The sequence below is a fragment of the Chanodichthys erythropterus genome, chromosome 21 (genome assembly GCF_024489055.1).
Source record: "Chanodichthys erythropterus isolate Z2021 chromosome 21, ASM2448905v1, whole genome shotgun sequence".
Taxonomy (NCBI): domain Eukaryota; kingdom Metazoa; phylum Chordata; class Actinopteri; order Cypriniformes; family Xenocyprididae; genus Chanodichthys; species Chanodichthys erythropterus.
In genome coordinates, this window is record NC_090241.1 from 2,184,239 (window position 1) to 2,206,644 (window position 22,406).

A 22,406-nucleotide genomic window follows, 5' to 3' on the forward strand; every position below is an offset into this window, starting at 1 on the left:
ATAGATATTGTTAATATTATCTTTTAATATTATCTCTGTCATAGGGCTGGGCGATGTATCGAATGCTTTTGTCACGCGCATTTCTTCAGTAAAGCCGGTTCCCTGATTACCGCTAAATCGCAATCATCTGTTTTCAAATGAAGCGGCATTTAATAGACAGAGCCGTAGTTCACTGATAAGCCACGCAATATCGCGTTCAATATCGATATGTATCGCCGTCGATATTGAACGCGATATTGCGTGTCTTATCAGTGAACTACGGCTCTGTCTATTAAATGCCGCTTCATTTGAAAACAGATGATTGCGATTTAGCGGCAATCAGGGAACCGGCTTTACTGAAGAAATGCGCGTGACAAAAGCATTCGATACATCGCCCAGCCCTACTCTGTCACTTATAAGTGTTAGTTCACCCAAAAATGATTTTTTTTTTTTTGTCATCAATTACTCACCCTCGTGTTGTTTCACACCCGTAAGACCTTCATTCATCTTCAGAACACAAATTCCTCTATAGACAGCAATATAATCAACACTTTCAAGGCCCACAAAGGTACTAAAGACATCGTTAAAACAGTCATGTGACTGCAGTGGTTCAACCTTAATGTTATGAAGAGACGAGAATACTTTTTGTGTGCAAAAACAAAACAAAAATAACAACTTTATTCAACTATATCTTCTTATACATTGTTTACGTCCAACGCTTCCGTGTTTTACATCAGAACGCCGGCTCATTATTGGTCGGCTCCTGCGTCAGCATCACACGCATGCGTCGTGCTGATCACGTTATCAACTTTGGCCAATACTGAGCCGGCATTTGGACGTAAACACGGAAGCCTTCACTGTGCTTACTACATTACCTGTGTAAAATAATGACAGGGAAGAGAAGTTATTTTTGTTTTGCGCACAAAAAGTATTCTCGTCTCTTCATAACATTAAGGTTGAACCACTGCAGTCACATGACTGTTTTAACGATGTCTTTAGTTCATTTCTGGACCTTGAAAGTGTTGATTATATTGCAGTCTATGGATGAGTCATATACCTCTTGGATTTCATCAAAAATATCTTAATTTGTATTCTGAATAAGACGAAGGTCTTACAAGTGTGGAACAACATGAGGGTGAGTAATTAATGACAGAATTTTTGGGTGAACTAACCCTTTAAGACCTGACACACAGATCAATTATACTGTTACACGTGTTTTCTTTAGGGCTGGGTAAAAAATATTGATTTCTTGTTTTTTATTGATTCTCATTTTTATGAACCGATATCGATTCTTAAATCCCAAGAATCCATTAGTCTGTTTTCAGTTGATGAATGAGCAGAATATGTAGCGCCTCCCATCCAGTAAATCACAATAATCTTTGTGCTTTGTTACTTTTAATATGAAGCAAAGTCTCAGATTTCAAATGACGTCCATCTTATTATGAGATTCAAAACATAAATACCGTTTTGCCGCTGTTTAATGTGGCGTGACAGATCGCTTTAGCACCTCAGTTAAAGAGAAGCATGTGATCATCCGCTCCTCCGCTTTAATACCAGTTACAGTGAAATAAACATGCATGAACATCTGAAGGTATGTTAAAATATACAGTACAACTTACTGAAATCTGTCTCATGTCTCATGTAATCGCTCAATCAGTGCTTCAACCTCGGAAAGACGTCAATAAAACAGCTTTAATGTCGTATAACGTCACATTTACCTCAGAAAAACATATTCAGTGACCATAAACTCATTAGTCAGATAGAAAAGTGAACTCTAGAAAGCAACATTCTGATAAATATAGCTATGCACCATTACATATTCATTATAATTTGTTTATAGTTGATGCTTGTTTGAATAAATCAGTTACGACAGCCGTGATTTAAATGTTTATATTTAAAAAAACAAATTAGAGTAGAAATATGATTATGTAATTCTAAACTTTATTTATAATAAAAACATAATTGGGTGTAATTTAAGTATTTGTATATAAATAAGTTAATTTAACCTTCAATATTATTATAGTAGTACCAGCTGACTCTCATGTGTAGTTTACAGCATTAGCTGAGAGATTTTTTTCCTCTAGAAAATTTGCCATGTACTGTAACTGAAATACTACATCCAAAATAATCGATATCAAATCGAATCGAAATCGTAATTGAATCGAATTGCAAGAATGTGAATAGTAATCGAATCAAATTGTGAAAATTGTGTCAATACCCAGCCCTAGTTTTCTTTCTCAACTGTTTGTTCACTTAAAACATAACTGACTATGTTTACTTGAATACTCGCCAAGAATGCCATTTTGTGTGTATGTAACTGTTTAAGCGCAATGAGCAGTGAAAACAAACTTAATTTAGTACTGAGGTGGATTTGGGTGTGAGTACAAAATCTGTAAAATTATGCCCAGTACTCACAATCTCACGCCGAAATTAAAGCCCTGTAACACCAACAATATTCATCCGGAACAAATAAAATAAGTGAGTGAGGGGAGGAGGGTTTGTGTGTCGACTCGCTGTCGGAGAGATGAGAGAGAGAGGAAACACAGCTGGTATCGTGTATCTATTCTGCGGAAAATTAGTATTTTTGACAACATTGCTCTTAGTTTATTATTTCAGATGCTTTTTTAAAAGACTACAATTGAAAAATGTGTATATATATATTTTATATATAAAATTTAACCCAGCAAACCCGTGACTGCGTTACACACCACTGCTGAAATCCACCCTCATGTGGCGAGTCGGCGGGTGTTAATGTGAAGCCCTGCTCGTGACCCACAGGCACAGAAGCCTCTTGACGTTAGATAAGATTGTGATGAATGAATGAAAGTTATGCTTCTTTCTCTGTCTGTCTCTCTCTTTGTCCTGCTGTTTCTTAACTGTGTGCATGTTTAGCTTGGCTGCTTTTTGATTTGAGTTTTGTTTATTCTCTCTTTCCTTGGCCTCTTCTTTAACTAGCTGACGTGGACGCAGGTAACTATTTGCTCTCTTCTTCAATGTCCAATCTTTTCTTCTTGGGGAAGGTCTTTTGTAGTGCAAGAGAGTTGAGCAGGTGGACTCTCCCCCCTCTGTGGCTTGTATAACAGTGAATTCTTCATCATGTTTCTACTTAGATGCATTGTTTTTGCTCACAAACAATGTGCCTCATAGCTAAAGTCTTAAAAGTAGAGACGAATCTGTTCCACATGGCCTCTCTTTACTCATCACAAAGCAGATCAAGCCACAGAACAGGAGGTTCCACTCCACTCCTCTCTTGATGCCACTAGTTTTGCCATCTTCCATTTCATTTCCTTAATGAACCACCAATGACACACTGCACTGAGCGTTACAGGTCACTGCCCATCAAGACTGGATGTCAAACTGTTGTTGCACTATGTGTTCTATCAAAAACCGAACAAGTTTCTAAAGATGTGCATTCAGAGACATGAAACTCAAGTGTGTTTTTACTCAACTGAGGTCAAGTCCATGGAGAAAGAACCCAGAGTGTAATTAACCAGTGGGTGTGTATCTTTCACTCACTGTGCACTTCTCTCTCGTTCTATATTTTCAACAAATATATAAATAACTGGGTCCAGACTATATGCTGAGCATTAGCTGTCCTGACGCTGGTCCTCTTCCTCTTCCTTTATAGCACAAACAGACAAAAAACATTTGTCATTATGGAAAAACTTGCCGTCGCCTCCATCCATTTTTCAACCTGTCGACTTATGTAAAGCACGTGAACTTTGGCTTTCATATTATTGGTTCAGAAGAGGAGTTTAAAGACTTCATCCAGAAAATGGAAAATCCTTTTAATGTAATAACTGTTATCTTTTTTTTAGAGATAATGATTTTTTGCAGCTGTGTCTAATTACTGATATGCAGAACTGATATTTAATAATTTTAATTAACATACAGTTATTACTAAATAATGGATTTTCAAACTTTTATGAAGGATTCCCAAATATGATCCCATTGCCAAGGACCCCTACTAAAAAACTAATTTATACTGTGAGAAAAATAGTGTGATATTATAAAGACAAGATAATAAATATTTTAATAATTTGCATTGATACATTGAAGCCAAAATAAATCATTAAAATATATATATATAATATAATAATTCATTATATAAAAATTAGGGCTGTCAAAATAACGCGTTAATTTCGATTAATTAATCTGAGAAAAAATAACGCATAAAAAAAAAATAACGCAGATTAATCCATTCCGTATTGACCTTTGAACCAGGAACAGTTCTAGCCACCATTCGACTGTAAAATGGAGGGAGACGAGAACGCGCTGGCGCTGCCTGGATCACTGACTGGAACATTTGAAGAGTTTGGTTCCAAAACGCAACAACTCCATTTTGATTAATTTGAGTAAAAAGGTTTCAAGAAAGTGGCAAGATGAAAACCACTATTTTCTGTTTCAAACTTTCAAATAGCATCTTTTGGTTATAAAAAAAAATAAAAATTCAAATCTACATTTTGATTTTAAAAAGTTTATTATAAAAACGTATTATTTTTTCCCCAAAATGCAATAAATCCATGACACTTTTTTTTCAAAATGCAAGTAATCCATCAATATAAAAGTTATTTTTCAAATGTTTATCAAAGATGATTCATATACATGACAGAGTTTAAACTTTGCCAATATTTATCTTCTATACAGGCATTTTACTAAAAATACATTCAGCCGTCACTCCCAAAATGAATCTTGTTAATGTTATAAATTATTTGTCATTACCGATTAAAGAGTATCTGGCGCCACCGCACGGTTAAATAAACAAATTTGCCGAGTACATTGTATTAAAAACGGCTTTTAAAAAAAGCCTTCAATGTTTACAGTGGGTGGAATGGAGCGCTGTGATTGGTTGAGCGGATATATCGCGTTCTGCAGAGAAGGGAGACTGGCGTTTGCCGCGTTTTGAAAAGAAAGGGAGAAAACACGACAGAATAACACGATGGATATAAAATTAATAAATGACATTTCAATACCGACCAGATACAATACTGATTTCGGCGAAAACTCAATTTTTTGAAAATGGCGTTTATTGCGTTTTGGAACCAAGCTCTTCATTTACTTATAAAAATAGTCGTCTGCAGCAAGGAATTTACATATCACCGGAGTTCGTCCACTCTAAAGTAGGCTACCACATCAATGCAAAGCATCCAGGAGTTAACGTTAATCCGCAGGTACGACCTAGCACGTCGTTAAAGTAGGCTAGATATTTCATGCTTTCTATAGAAATATTTCTCATGTCTCTGAGGCAAGCAGTCTATACGCTGAGTTTCGGTTCATTCGTGTAAGACGCGTTCCAGTTCAAGCGTCAGTGATCGCGCCGGCGCCTCCATGTCATGATTATATTTTCTGCTGTATTTGCTTCTTATTTATTACATCCAGGTAATTGGTTGATGAAATATTGATTAAAATTTAGATACAATTTTTACAAAACGAAATTCACTTTAAAGAAAGGCTTTCTACCAAACAAATCTTCATGAAGTGGTCAAAATCATGTCTGACCCACTCCATGTCTCCCAATATATTCACTTCTCATAATCAAATAGATGAATTTAAAACATAACATAGGACTATTTAAACATAAATATGAAACCACGTTTTCTTTAATGGCTACCAACACGTAGCCTAGTACAGTAGGCTACAGAGAAATTTCCCGTGTGAATTACCAATTAAAATGTGAACAAAAATAAAAGCAATAAAATGTGTTATTATAATTAAAAGATAGAAATTAAAATGATTTTTTACGAACCTGACGGACAAAGTTAAAGTCTAACGCAACCTCTGGTGTTACGGCACACATCATCAAATCTTCTTCCTGAAGCACTTTTGAATTTATTTCCTTTGCATATTAGGCCATATTGTTGATTGTCATGGCCATTATTTGAACAGTGAAAATAATAATAAAAGAGTTTTTGGATTTAATGTCACTAATGCTGATTATTCATTGATTCATTTGAATTTAAATATTTAATACTTTCAAAGCAAAGATTATGTATGCGATTAATTTAGATTAATTAATCACAGAGTATGTAATTAATTAGATTTAAATTTTTTAATCGATTGACAGCCCTAATAAAAATATTTGAAATAATTATTAAAATGTATTTGTTTCATGCTTTTCACAATATTGTGATATTATCAATATTTAATGTCAATATGAAGACTTTTTTCCTTCTGAAATGTTCCACTAACCCTCTAGTAGCCCGTTGTGACCCCCAGTTTGAAAACCCCTGATAAATAAATAAATTATCCTCAGATTAGAACAATAAAAATATAACATTTCTCTAATGCATATTAGTTTAGCATAAATGGCTATTATCTAAAAAAAAAAAATTACAATTTTATTGCCCAATTTGACAGGAGTACTGCATTTAAATCAGTTATTAGGGGTTCAAGTGTGTAGCGCTGAAACCCTATTGTAAATCTCCCCCTAAAAGTGATCAGGCAGACCAAACTGTAAGTCATAGAGAACTGAAACTTTGAGCACTGGTAGTACTCACACCACCTGAAATGCCACTAAGGCTCAACCCGATCAGCCTGACGGGGGCACTATAGTGGTTAAAAGTACATAATCACTCATAACTTCTAAACCGAAATTTTCGAGTATTTTGGATTTTTTATTTTATTTTTTTTAAATCTACCTTGGTGAACTAGTCCTAGGTTTTTGGCCCGATCAGAACCAAAACCAATGCAGCAAGATTCTCTGGAGTCTGATTGTCAATAATCATCCCAAAAAAGTTGAAATTTCGATTCACTGTCTCTAAGGGCCACCAAAGCATTCAAAGTGGGCGGAGCCACTTTTATTAAATTGTCTATAACTCGTTAACAGAGTGAGATATTTTCACCAAACTTGGAGAACATGTGTATGCACTCAATCTTTGGTCATGTGAAAAAAATCGCAGCGATTGACCACTTAGTGGTGCTATAACAGGAAAAAAAACATGAAAACGGCAATAAGTACTTCACAGTTAGTCCGATCGACTTGAAAATTGGCATGCAGCGTCTTTTTCCAAGGTGCCATGATTGTTTATGAGGACATTGATGCATCTCAAAAAACATGTCCGCCAATGAAGTTTCAGCAGCTATCAGACAAGGTTAACGGAGGCCAATTGGGACGAAACTTGCTGGGCCTGTTTGAGTCACGGCCCTAGAGGCCTGTGAGAAATTCAAGAAATCGAAAGCTGTTCATGTGCATTGTATATCACGCCATTTTTCACACACGTCCACAACATTAATACCACATGCTAGAACTCCTCATTCTGAGCAGCTTTGCCTCTAGGACCGCCGCTGTCCATCAAATCGTTCGTTAAATTTTGGAGATTATTTCAAGAACCAACTTTTACAAACTAGTCCTAGGTTTTTGGCTCAACCTCGATAACTGTTAAAAAGCTTTAAAACCATGTATTTCCTCTGGTAAATTGCCTGTATTTACTGTAAATGGTATTTTCCATCGATGATCGAGATGGTTGCATAACCTGATTTTGCTGAGTTCAACATGTTCCTGGGTTTTTTTGATCCTGGAACAACATTCAAATCAACCAATCAGATTTGAGGGACAAGTTTACAGATGTGAAGTTTAGGCTTAAAATCATGAATTGGTGCTTCTACATCAGTGTTTTTCATCTATCATTTCCCTCTGATTTTTGGGATAACTTTAGGGTTAGGTTTAGGGGTAGGAATAGGGTTCAGACTAAATTTTCAGACTGAAATGTTGTTCCAGGGTCAACAAAATATGTTGCATCTAACTCAGCAAAATCAGGACGTGCGAGAGATTGACCGTCTCTACTGGTTATCATGGGGATACATAGTTGGAGTTCAGAGGTGAAGGGTGAAAGTGTGTCCGATTGTCCATATCTCCAGATGATCATGGAATGCCCTTTCAGGCCATGAAAGTGAGAGTGAGGCTCTCTCAGGTCTTCAGTGCACAAGCTGATTAGCCGTGTAGATCCGCGATAAGGTTAAGACCCTCTAACATCTCCAGGAATCCCCTCTGATCCTCTTATACTTCAGCCAACAGTCGCCCTCCCCTCTTCCCCTGAGAGGAAGATCAATCTCTGACCGCCGTGATCTCACCTCAGATGGGTTTACTCAGGTTTACTCAAGATGATTTGACCTTTTCCACTCCCGCTATTGTCAGACTGGATGTTTGAAATACTAATTGTTTACTTAATTACTCCTTGGGTTCAAATACTTTTCTCAATGATTATTTGTCTTTGGGGAAAAGGGTCAGAAACAGAGCGCTCAGATAGCGTAGATTAAATACATTTTAATGCGTAGATGCATGAATAATACATATTTAGAAAAGGAAGTTCCAAATGCAAAAAATGAACTCTGTGTGCAGAAAACTCAAGCTATGCATTTAAGCACAAGGGTTTTTGTTTAGGCTGCATATTAGATTATGTTAATAAGTTTAGATCAGTGGTTCTCAACTGTTTTTGAATTGGCCACCTCTATTGTCCAACACAACATTCATGTTTTATATTACATTATTGAACCGCAATTATTCTTCCTTGGGGAAAATTAAAATGTTTTTACACTTAACTTTTCTCAGTCTTTTTAGTGGTGGCATAAATGCAACCCAGTAACGGGCTTTAACGATATAATAACTATCAGTACTAAACAAACAAAAAATGAGGTTTAGCAAGAATCAGCTCTTTAAGGATACCAAAATACTGACATTACATTTTCACAGGAAAAAAAAATATAATTATAATTGAGAGAAATTGCACCAAAAAAAGCAGTTGTGTAGCCATGCAGTTAAAGCAAATCTCACGCCAAATAAAAAGCATGCTCACTTTTTGAATATTTACTTGTTCTGAACTCTTGATTTGTAGAACAAATTATTCACCCAATAAAATTAGAAAATAACACGATGATACACATAACCCTTCTCCGTTTCCATGTCAATCAACAGTCCACCAATCATCTCATTTTAGAAGTAGTGAATGTATTCGCATCATCAGGCTCTTTAAACTGATTGGCTGCTTTTGTTGGACAGGAGGGCGTTTTAAAAAGGAGATCGTTGTGGATGGACAAAGTTACCTCCTCCTAATCAGGGATGAAGGGGGACCTCCGGAGGCTCAGGTAGGAAGTACAGCTACAAATACAAAGCGGATTCACTAAGACTGAACTCTGGATGACGGAGCTAAAACAATATATTAGTTTTGTTTTACAGAGCAGCTGAGTGGAAACCATGATGTAAAATAGTTTACATGAGGTTGATAACATTTATTTAGACAAACTGATTTTCTGTTGGTCTTAAAATGCAAACAGGAAGTCTCAAATGGCCACTTTCTCATGGGCTGTGAAATATGAATTTTATGGTGGTCTCAATAACTGCACTGCCCAGAGATTCAGTCATTTCTAGGGCTGTCAGAATCCTTCAGTAGACTTTTAACCGTGTAAATCCTGAGAGCATTGGTTGCTTCATGTATTTGCTTACCCAAAATATTGTCATGGCTTCTTAAGTCTCTCGAAAAGTATGAAAATGTATGAAGGCAAAGCCTTATTTTTCTGTCTTTAAAAGGTAAGATGTCATTTTTTTAATCTTTAAAGGGAGAAAAACTACATGAACTATGAATAGTTATTAAACCCATTTAAGTTTGATTTATTAGGTATTTTCTCTATTTTTTATTTTTTTTATTGTACTGTGGTACTAATAATCATATTCTAGACTTTTGTACTCATAAAAGAAAGCTTTATTTTGTCTTATTTTAGTTTTATTGTAATTTTACTTATGTTTTAAATTAGCTTTTATTTTATGTTATGTTAATTTTATTTTAAGTTTTAGTATGTTTTTTAATTTTGCTATTTAGATTTAATTTTATTAATATTTTGAATTAGCTTTTATTTTTATATTTTGGTTTTCATGCTAATTTTATTTTAAGTTTTAGTAATTTTGTTTGTGCTTTTGTCATTTTATTATTTTTTAATATTGCTATTTATATTTAATTTTATTCATATTTTGAATTAGCTTTTATTTTTATATTTTGGTTTTCATGTTAATTTTAAGTTTTAGTAATTTTGTTTGCGCTTTTGTCATTTTAATATTTTTTTAATATTGCTATTTAGATTTAATTTTATTCATATTTTGAATTCACTTTTATTTTTATATTTTAGTTTTCATGCTAATTTTATTATGTTTTAGTAAGTTTGTTTGTGCTTTTTATATTTAACTTATTTTATTCTGTTTCAGTTTAGTTAGTTTTAGTATTTATTTATTTTCAGTTAATAATTTTAATGCTTCAGCTTAAGTTTATTGCCAAGGCAACATTTATAATTTTAATTTTTCATCAAATTTTTTTATTTTGCATAATGGCAATGTTGTTGATTATTGATAAATAACCCCTGTATTTTAATGTATGACTGTTTAAACGCATCACAGGAAATAGAGTCATCACTGTGCCAAAGCCCTCGCTAGTACAAAAGTTCACGTTCACTATAATCACATGGTATGGTATGGGGAGCGGAATGAGAAACAGCCTATGATTCTATGATGAAATATAAGTGCAGCCTATATTTAAAGAAAAAAAGATGCATAATGTGTTTTGAATAATGTTTCTCTCTCACTTTCTAAATTCTTCCCACTCTCTCAATCATTCTTTCTCAGTTTGCATTGTGGGTGGATGCGGTGATATTTGTGTTCAGTCTGGAAGATGAGATCAGCTTTCAGACGGTGTACCACTACTATAGTCGCATGGCCAACTACCGCAACACAGCAGAGGTGCCCCTGGTGCTTGTGGGAACTCAGGGTAAGTGTAGGCACACTGGGAGAGAAAAAAACCCCTGCGTATATCATATGACAACAACTCACACTCAGATTCTGAGGCAGTATTCTTCAGTGGTTTGGCAACAAATTCAAAGAACACAGTTTGACTAGACAGAGTGTCTTTATAGATCTTTATATATGGGCCATTCTGAGTTGGAAACTCTTGAAAAAAAAAAAAAAAATCTTTCAACAAATTTTGTATGTGTGCAAATTGTATAATATCCAAGGTACACATCTCTAGTAATTGTGCAGTTAATTCTCATATTGTATTTTCAGAAAGTTTTGGAATATTTTTCCTCTCCCCAAATTTGTCACTTCTAAAACACAATGATAAATAATTTAATAAGAAGGCTTATATCGACCTATTAAGATTGTGTTTGTTTACATCTACCTTGTAAATATATATATATATATATATATATATATATATATATATATATATATATATATATATATATATATATATATATATATATATTATTTTATTTTATAATATAATTATTTTATTTTTTTGCTATTTTATTAATAAGTTTTCACATCTAAATCAATAAAAATTACAATTTTAACAATATTTCAAGTGTAATTTATGAGATTTATCTTTCTTTGTAAAAGGCATAAAGTTTATCAAACTGATTTCAATGTGAAGGATTCATTAGTTTGAATAAACATTGAACCAAACACTATAATAATCTTAGCTGATCATTCAATATACTTTATTTTTGACAAAACATCCCATGTTTCGGTCGTGACAGTAATGTGTTGGTAGTGACCACATCACATGACACAATTTAACTCACATACTAAAACACTTCTAATACACACTAAAATACTAATGATTTGCATAATTGTACTAAAATTTTGTTTATTTCCCCCAAATAAATGATTGTGTTCCCTTTTGTCACTACCAAAACAATGATGACATGTTTCGGTCGTGACAATTTTAGATAATTTTGACCCGCTCAAAGATGATAATCAGCACAGTTCTACACATAAAAACTAAATTTAATGGAATAAAACCCATAAAAGTTTGCTTAATTGCAGAAAAAGGTGTTTGTTAGTGACGTTCCTTAAAGCTCCACACAGATTTTCAGACTTTTGAACTCATTTAACTCAGAATGATGATCTATCTGCTGTGAAAGAGAGGCTGTGAGAGGAATATTTCCTGATCAGAAATGTAGAAGTGTGTTAAAATCAGACTCAAACACACACTTTTGTTTCAGTAGTGACATGAAAATGCGGGACACTTTTTTTTTTCTTTTTTTTTTTTTGGACAAAGTTTCATGATTTAAAAATAAAATTAAAATTATATATATATATATATTTTTTTTTTTACAGAAGTTGTAAAAAAAAAAAATATATATTTCAATATTCTCACAAGTTGAAATTTAGATGTTAGGGTTCGGGACAGCCACCTCCCAATTGAAAGTACCCAATAAATTATATATTAAGTTTACTGATACTTTAAATATTAATGTGGGATTCAATAGATAATAGAAGCATCTTAGTAAACAATTAAAATTTGAATATTTAAATGCCTTTTAAATGTGTTTTTTGCTTGTGGGACAGCACCAATTCTGTAGAATGGCCCATATATTTTATAATACATAACAAAAGCCAAACCTTTCACACTACTTGTGTTTTCAGTATATGAACACTAGGGGGTGCCACTCTATAATCAATGGAAGATTAGAGCTACAGCTCATCTACTTGTTCCCTTATTTCCCTTGTCCTTAATCATGTCCACAAGATCATCTGAAGCTTCTCACAGGATTTTCTTAAAACATTAATTATCATTTTCCCCAGTTTAATTTTTCTGTCTCGTTCTGACCATTCACAGATGCAATCAGTGCAGCTAACCCTCGTGTCATCGATGACACTCGCGCACGCAAACTGTCCAACGACCTGAAGAGGTGCACGTATTACGAGACCTGTGCTACCTACGGCCTCAACGTGGAGCGCGTCTTCCAGGACGGTGAGTCTCTCCATATGCTCTTAAATAGGTTAACATGTAAACTTTAGGTTTTTGCTGTTAAAAAAGTGTTTGAATTCACTGGCAAAGTTGTCAAATGAATGTTTAAACACCTAAACAAACACAAGGCCATCAACTGTGGTTTGAATCCAGCGTATGTCACCTCTGTTAGATCAGACTCATCGCAGTGCATGCTTGGATAAGCGTTACTTTCACATTATGTAGGTTACAGCGTAAGAAAATGGAGGCAGAAAGTGCAAGGTGACTTTGCTGTTGAATAGCTGGCTTAATCAGCTCTTAATTACAGGCTAAATGGCCCATCTCGTCTTGCGTGGCTCTGGGTGGTGTGGAGATAGCAGTTTTGTTCTGTGTGCTTTGAGAAAAGCATGATTTAAGTGCTTCATTAAATATTTTGTAAGGTGTGTTGTTTACTTGCTCACTAAACTGTTGACATCAGTGAGAAGCACACATGCTAAGACAGATCAGATGAAGTTCAGAAGATCTGTGTCCACTAGAGGGCGCAATACGCTAAGAAAAAGGCATTCTTTGAAAAGGCATTGGAGGTGCTTATGGTTTTTCCTTGTTGGAAAATTGGAATTCTGTTTATAGTGCCATTTATACTACATTCATTATCATGCTGAGAATTTTAACAAGACATTTATAGTTATGCTCCTGGCAAGTGCTTCGTTACTACAATAGCTTTCAAGTGTTTTTAAGTGCATATTACAGCAAACTGCTGACACCATAAAGTTATAATGCAAATATGAAGTTGAAAAAGGAATTGTGTGTTTAAAACCCACTAAAATGCAAAGAAATTCGCAAGTAATCCATTCCCATTTGAAGTACCCTCACTAAAGCCAGCAAAAGTATGACTTTTGTATCAACTTCACCACATTAAACAGTATATTTTAAGACGGGCAGTGTTCCCAATGGTTTAAAAGTTTTGTTTTGAAAGAATTTATTTTATTCAGCAAGGACACATTAAAGTGACAGTAAAGATTTCTTCATTGTTATTGTTTCAAATATCAAAAATCATCATATTAGAATGATTTCTGAAGGATCATGTGACACTGAAGACTGGAGTAATGATGCTGAAAATTCAGCTTTGATCACAGGAATAAATTACATTTAAAATATATTGAAATGGAAACCAGTCATTCTTTCATATGTCGATTTGAGAAAACAAAATACAGAGATTTCGCTTTAACTATACTTGGTAGCAGTAAATACACACACTTTGGATTTGGATTTGAATTTTCAGCATCATTACTCCAGTCTTCAGTGTCACATGATCCTTCAGAAATCATTCTAATATGCTGATCTGCTGCTCAAGAAACATTTAATGTGTACAATTGTACAAAATATTTGTGTACAATATTTTTTTCAGGATTATTTGATGAATAGAAAGTTCAAAAGAACAGTGTTTATCTGAAATCTAATCTTTTGTAACATTATAAATGTCTTTACTGCCACTTTTGATTGATTTAATGCATCCTTGCTGAATAAAAGTATTCATTTCTTTAATTTCTTTTCAAAAAAATAAAAATAAAAATTCTTACTGACCCCAAACTTTTGAACGGTAGTGTATAATGCTACAGAAGCTTTGTATTTCAGATAAATGCTGTTCTTTTGAACTTTCTATTCATCAAGGAATCCTGAAAAAAAAAAAGTACACAACTGTTTTCAACATTGAAAATAATCATAAATGTTTCTTGAGCAGCAGATCAGCATATTAGAATGATTTCTGAAGGATCATGTGACACTGAAGACTGGAGTAATGATGCTGAAAATTCAGCTTTGATCACAGGAATAAATTACTTTGTCAAATATATTTAAATAGTACACAGTTATTTTAAATTGTAATAATTTTTTTTAATTAAATAAATGTAGCCTTGGTGAGCAGACGAAACTTATTTTAAAAACATTAAAAATCTTAGTGGCTCCAAACTTTTGGACTGTACTGTATATACAAAATCTATTTAAAATACATTAATTAACTATCAATATACTATAAACTCTCCATTCACATATTTATTGACATATCACTTAAAACTTACTGATATAAAATTATAATTAAACTTTATTTGGAGTATTGCACAATGCACATTTCTTAATATTATGCCTAAAAAGGATTATATGATCTTTGTATAATATTAGTCTTTAAATGTAAGATATTTAAAGTGTACCTAAAGCATATTTGCAATAGATCCATTTTAGCATAAATTTAATACACTGAGCTCTACTTCTGCACAATCAAAGTGCATTAGTTGTTCCAGTTTAGCAGACTTTACATACCAATTGCAGGGTATTTTTAATAAAGCACATAAGGTATTTGTAGTATACTAAGCACAAAATAAATGTATTTCACTAAGGCCACCTTTTTAGCGATCTCAGTCCACTTGTTTAGTATGCACCAGGTTCAGATGGCAGCGTTCACACTTATTCAAGTGAATCACAGTTCATTTTAATCCAGCCGAACCTGCCAAGTGTGAACACACACCTTAAATGCACAATTAATATAACTAGCAAACTTGTATTACACACATATATGGACACTTCAGTGTGTGTTAGTGAACCAGAGAGCTGGACGACTGCAGAGTGATGATGGGTTGGGGTCCATTGGAAACAATGATAACAAAGTTGATCTCACCAGCTACAAGCATAGACCTGAGGAAAATGAGAGAATATTGAGAAAAGAAATGGAAACGGACACTTTTCCTAACCTTTCCTTGAAGTTGCTCTTCTATTTTGATTTCTAGTCAGTGTTTGTTATTGTGATGTTTGTGCTTTTCTAAGTAACCGGACACATTTTTTGCACATCTGTGTTGTTTGCGTGCAGCATTACGTGGGTTTTGAGTATATGCACATGCAGATGTGTGCGTGTCTGGGCGGCAGATGTACGCAGCTCTTCGGAGGGGTTGGGCAGGCTGAAGCGTTCAGCGCTCCGGCGTCCAGGAGGGAGATTTACACTCTAAACGCTCGGCTATTATCTTCTTAATTATTACACTGTTGGCTGCAGCCAAGACTGCTGTAATTTAACTGTGTGTGTAAAAGAGTGGGAGCATGTCTGTATGATGGCCAAGCTCATCAGCAGCACCAAATGAGAGCAAGAAAAGGCTAAATTCCTGATCATTACTGACGCTGTCTCTTCGCATCTCTCATTTCATTATCCTCAATTAATCATGCATTCTAATTATCCACTGTAGTGGAATTTATTGATGAGTACCAGAATGATTATTTTAATGTTTTGTGTTGCATTGATAGCATAGCAACTACCCAGAGGTGTGTGTGTGTGTCCACTCATGCCATTTTGTTTGCCTGATTTGGGCCTATTTTTGTCATTACTACTGATGTGATAATAATTAAAGAGTTTTAATCATTGGCTCGCTGCAGATTTGTATGATTCTGTGAGGGAACTGGACAATAACAGTTGATATTTAAGTCGATCATCTCAAATAAGAAACAGTATGATGGATCTTAAGTCTGTTTGGCTCCATAATCATCACACTGGAACAAATTCTAGTCATTCAAGTATTTTAAAGAGAGAAATTAAAGAATCATAGCTGGATTTGTTAAAATACAATTTAATATAATGTCTTAGGTAGCGCTTTATTTTAGTCATGTTCACCATGTAGGTGGGTCAAAGATGAAAAATGGTTTTCAAGCATCAAAGCAATGAGTGTAATACAGCTTTGAATTGTTTTCAATACATCAGAATTTAATTTGTTAGTTTTTTTCTGAGGAAAAATTAAATATCATACATTTTAGCATGATTTACAGAAGACAGCCAATAAAATATCATTCGGTGTAACAATCTTACAACAAAATCTATTTATGCCATATTAAAGACTAATTACTTTTACCCAAAATGCTAATTACTTGTCATTTTTAAACTTTGCCACTGTCCTAGGATTTGCTCATTTGTGTTTACGCATTTAAAATGCAATAAAACTTTGTATGCACACTTATTCTTTTATATATTTTAATACGTACAGGTCAGAATAAGTTTCAATTTTTACATAAATATAAGTGTTGCACTGAATGACAATGGAACATTATTTCACCCATATTTTATTCTCCTGAAACTTACTTGAAAGTAGATGTTTTACTTGCATTTAATGTGCTTTCTGTGTATATAAAATCACTTTTGTAAATTTCTATTGATGCGGACATCTAAATGTCTTTGACTCGCATACTATTTACTTATTATAATATTTAATTACAATTACTGTACAAACATTAACACATGTATATTACCAGTACTTTCTTAGGTAAGTACATGTAAGTGCACATACTGTGAAATAAAGCACAACCATGTATTGAAATAAAATATAGTGTAATATATTACAACTAGGGCTGCAACGATTAATCGCGATTAATCGTTTGCAAAATAAAAGTCTTTGTTTACGTAATATATATGTGTGTGTTCTGTGTATAATAATTATGTATATATAAATACACACACATACAGGTATAGAGTTTAGAAATATATGCATGTATTATAAATATATATATTTATATACATTTTATATTACATATAAACAAATATTTTATAAATATAAATATAAAATTTTTCTTAAATATATACATGAATGTGTGTGTATTTATATATACATAATTATTATACACAGAACACACACATATATATTACGTAAACACAGACTTTTATTTTGCAAACGATTAATCGCGATTAATCGTTGCAGCCCTAATTACAACTTAATGTAACAATGTGTGTCTATTATTATTATCAGGTAAAATAAAAGTGTGTTTTTTCATAGTTATGTTTAATTTTACATGAAATAAATGTTGCGATGCACAGGTTAATATTTTTCATGAAGCAGTTCTGCTTTGCTAGTTTTCTCAATTGATTTGAGAGATTCAGTGTATTAATGAAAGTGCAGTTTATCAGGAAAATAGTTTTTTTTAAAGCATCATCATATATACCCATTGATTTGCACCGCAGTTTTCTGCATGTTTGATCACCCTGGGTTACTTTCTGTCACAATCAATTATTACTCACTCAAATTCATAATTCCTAATGGGACAAAAGTCTATATATACAAGTTTGCTCATGTTTAAGAACAGGGCTCCAGCTCCTCATGGCCTTTTGCCTCTAATAAATGATAATTGTCTTTGGTTGAGCATGCAGTAATATAATGACCTGAATTGCCATAAATCAAATAATGCAGGCGAGCGAGTTGAGATGCCAACACGCAAATAACAAGAACATTAACCATTAAAAATAATTGGTGCAGTAGTTATCTGCATTAGATTTATGTAACAAAGTGTTTACGAGATGGCCAGTGGAGAAATAAAGTGAGGCAATTTATTCGGTCAGGGTCAGCTGAGGTTTAGATCACATGATTTTTTTAATTTTTTTGTGCTTTCCTATACGCGCCCACTGTTTGAATGTGGACATGTGGGTGCGTGTGTATGTCTACGCCTGCAAAGCGTGTGTTTGTGTTTGTCAGTGGTTCTTGGGTCAAGGTTAGGGGTCCTGACAGCTCCCCAGCCTGCGTCCATCAGCGTGCTAATTTAATTATCCTAATTACCCCCCTCCCCATCCTTCCCCTCGCTCTCGCTGGCTTGTCACATTGTCAGAGTGAGGATGTAGAGCTTTGTTAGCGTACGCTAACAGCTAACGAGGTCTGCTGTGCACTTCCTCTCTCTTCTTCATCCTCCCTATTTATGTCTTTTTCACAGGCCCCATGCGTTGTTAATGTAATATGTTTTGTATCGGAGTTATTAGTTGTTGCTGTTTTTAAAATGGGTCTCGCTTTCATTCTAAAAAGTGGTAAGGACCATATGTAGGTGATTTGTCAAATATTTGCTAATACTATACGAGTAGTTTGTCTTTATGAGTGTGTTAACACTGAAATGTGCAATAACAAATGGATAAACAAAACCAATATGATTACAAATGTGTGTATACTATTTTGCATGCCTATTTGTCAACACACAAGCCCTCTTTAACACAAACACGTTGATTTGAGGCTGCAATAATTTTTGCTGACCCATTTAAGGTGCTTAAATGTTACTTTTTATTTATTTTGTTAACTGTCAGTCCTGGGATTCTGTGGATCAGCAACTAGTTCACAACATGTGTGATGTAGTGGTTTTGAGATCATTATATATATATATATATATATATATATATATATATATATATATATATATATATATATATATATATATATATATATATAATATATATATATGTATATATATATATATATATATATATATATATATATATATATATATATATATATATATATATATATATATATATATATATATATATATATATATATATATATATATATATATATATATATATATATATATATATATATATATATATATATATATATATATATATATATATATATATATATATATATATATATATATATATATATATATATATATATATATATATATATATATATATATATATATATATATATATATATATATATATATATATATATATATATATATGTATATGTATATATATATATATATATATGTATATGTATATATATATATATATATATATGTATATGTATATATATATATATATATATATATATATATATATATATATATATATATATATATATATATGTATATATATATGTATATATATGTATGTATATATGTATATATATGTATGTATATATGTATGTATATGTATGTATATATGTATATATATATATATATATATATATGTATATATATATATATGTATGTATATATATATATATATATATTTATATATCTATATATATATAGTATGTATGTTATATAATATATATATAATATGTATATGTATATGTATGTGTGTGTGTGTGTGTTTGAACAATAATTCACAATGAACTATTTATGTATTAACATACGATACAGTTGAAAAGTTTGGGGTCGGAAAGGTTTTTTTTAATGTTTCTGGAAGAAATCTCTTATGCTCACCATATGAACATATATTTGATTAAAGATACAGTAAAAACTGTAATATTGTGAAATAATATAACACTTTAAAATACAGGTTTTCCATTTTAATATATTACAAAATGTAATTTATTCCTGTAATGGCAAAAACATTACTCCAGTGTTATTATGAATGTTGAAAAAAATATTGCTGCTTGATACAATTCTTTTATGAATAGAATATTTCTGTTACTTTTGATTGATTTAATGTGTCCTTGTTGAATAAAAGTATTAATTTCTTAAAAAAAATTTTTACTGGCCCCAAACTTTTGATTGGCTGACCATTTTGTGTTTTTGATGATTATCAGATTATTACAATAATTTCTTCCTCTTTTCCTATGTATGTGTAATATCTTTGCTCACAACCCTTAAAGTCCCCTTGTGGTGAAACTCAAATCGAATTTTTAATGTTGTTTATATGTCTATGTGATGCTAAAGACAATCCATATGCAAATTCATGAGTATGAGTATTTCCTCTTTAAAACAGTGATCTAAACACAGTCCAGGTTGAAATCACTGGTGTCTGTGACGTCACAAACTACCTTGTAACCAATCACGTCAATGTGTGGGCGGGCTTTAGCATATCATTAACTATGATCGATCTGAAGCAGGGGAGTCTCGAGAGAATATATCCCATATATTTTTCTGTTGATATGAAAAATCATGTAGATTTAGCAATATGGCAGGCGTATGATGTTATGATGAACTATATGCTGATATAGTGAGGATGCTGATTGTTAGAAGACAGCTGTGTGACTCTTAGATGGTGAACAGGAACATGGTTTGTGTAACATTAGCAACACATTATTATCTGTTTGATAACTTAGTCAAGCAAAAGACTGATTATATTAATTACCGTTATGTGTCTGACGTTGTAAAGAGCGAAACCATTGTGCAGCATTTACCTCAGTAAGTTGACCGAGTGGATCTCTGAGCTGGTGTGAGTGATCACTGTTACACCTGTGGCTTTAATTCCCTACGTTTGGTTTTTTTGTGGTGTCTGTGTTTACTCGAGTGTGTATTTTGTCTTGTATAGCAGCTCTAATTACTGAACAGTAAGTGCAGGAGCTCTTTGACCTTTATACAAGATTCCTGGCGGGTGGTTCATCTGCTCCGCTCTCCTCCAACTCATTAGCTAATATTTATAGCACACTGCTTCTAACCACTCTGACAGCAGCCTAATAAACGTACCTGTGTCTTTATTTAGTCCGACTTACCTGTTCTGTCCATTCTTCCTTTGCACATTGTAGTCTCTCTTTCTCTTTTCTCATTTCTCCCTGGGGGTCGAGGATAAAGGTCAGTCTGTTGTATCAGCTCAGCGTTTAGAGGAGATGTCACAAACTGTGTTGCGGAGTCGGGGGTCCAGGTCTTTGTTCAGCAGGGTTCTCTGATCTGTTGACCTCAAGATAATAAACATGACCAATAAATTAGAGAAAGATAATGGCAGTGGATTAATAGTAGAGCTGCACAATTCTAGATAAATCAAGAATCAAGATGGTCGACTAGTAGTCATTCATTTTAAGCGATTAGTCGACTAATCGTGCTTTTATTAAAGGCACGCTATGTAAATTTACGCCACTAGAGGTTGCTTATTCACTAGAGCTAGCTTGATGTTGTGGAATAATGGGAGGTGTTGCGAATGAGAGACGAGCACAACACGCATCGAGAGCAGCGGGACTTTTATTATGCCACACTCTCTGCTTCTGCTTCTTCTGGGCAAGCGTATGTGGGATAACACAGCACTGTTTATCATATTAGATACATTTGTGTGTTGAAAGTTGTTATATTGCTACTATCAGACACTTGTTACACACCACAGTAAACCAGATCGATATTAGGCATGGTAAAACATGGTACTTACGGTAAATCCAGAAAATGAGATTTAAACAATAACATTATATGTATCCAAACATTTGTTCACCTGTCTAATAAAACACAATATATTAAAGCGTCTTTTGGTGTTTCCATGGTTTCTACAAAATAAAAGCATACATTGATAGGCGACGCACGGTCACGCTCTGTGTCCTGGTTAAAATGGCTTATTTCTCAGGATTTAAACACAATTGGAAACATTTGGGATAATGCAAGTACACAAGTCAACAAAATATATAACACTGTTCTAGTGGTTTTTGGATATTTTAATGCAAAAATCTTACATATTGTGTCTTTAATAAACCATATAAATCATTAATGCCTTCATAGCCTAATCAGCGCTCAAGCGCATGCGTAAAGCTTGCCACAGCAAGGAGATTGCTTTAATATCTTAATAATTAATTGATAAACTACTAGGGCTGGGTAAAAAATATCAATTTCTCGATTTTAATCGATTCTCATTTTTACGAACTGATATTGATTCTTAAATCCCAAGAATCGATTAGTCTGTTTTCAGTTGATGAATGAGCAGAATATGTAGCGCCTCCCATCCAATAAATCGCAATAATCTTTGTTACTTTTGATATGAAGCAAAGTCTCAGATTTTAAATGACGTCCATCTTATTATGAGATTCAAAAAAATAAATACCGTTTTGGCGCTGTTTAATGTGGCGTGACGGATCGCTTTAGTGCCTCAGTTAAAGAGAAGCATGTGATCATCCTCTCCTCCGCTTTAATACCAGTTACAGCGAAATAAACATGCATGAACATCTGAAGGTATGTTAAAATATACAGTACAACTTACTGAAATCTGTATCATGTATCGTGTAA

The 22,406-nt window shown here is 33.2% G+C and overlaps 1 protein-coding gene across 4 annotated transcripts in view; it reads left to right on the forward strand.

Annotated features, from left to right (window-relative positions):
• agap1 (ArfGAP with GTPase domain, ankyrin repeat and PH domain 1) overlaps positions 1 to 22,406 on the forward strand; it is a 232,623-nt gene that overhangs the window by 117,080 nt on the left and 93,137 nt on the right. For 2 of the 4 annotated variants that reach the window (XM_067373171.1, XM_067373169.1), the window contains exons 4-7: positions 2,935 to 2,949; positions 8,975 to 9,060; positions 10,586 to 10,727; positions 12,582 to 12,716. In XM_067373171.1, coding sequence (XP_067229272.1) covers positions 2,935 to 2,949; positions 8,975 to 9,060; positions 10,586 to 10,727; positions 12,582 to 12,716 — 378 coding nt within the window. The remainder of the gene's footprint in view (positions 1 to 2,934; positions 2,950 to 8,974; positions 9,061 to 10,585; positions 10,728 to 12,581; positions 12,717 to 22,406) is intronic. The other 2 variants (XM_067373172.1, XM_067373170.1) reach the window with 1 other exon arrangement.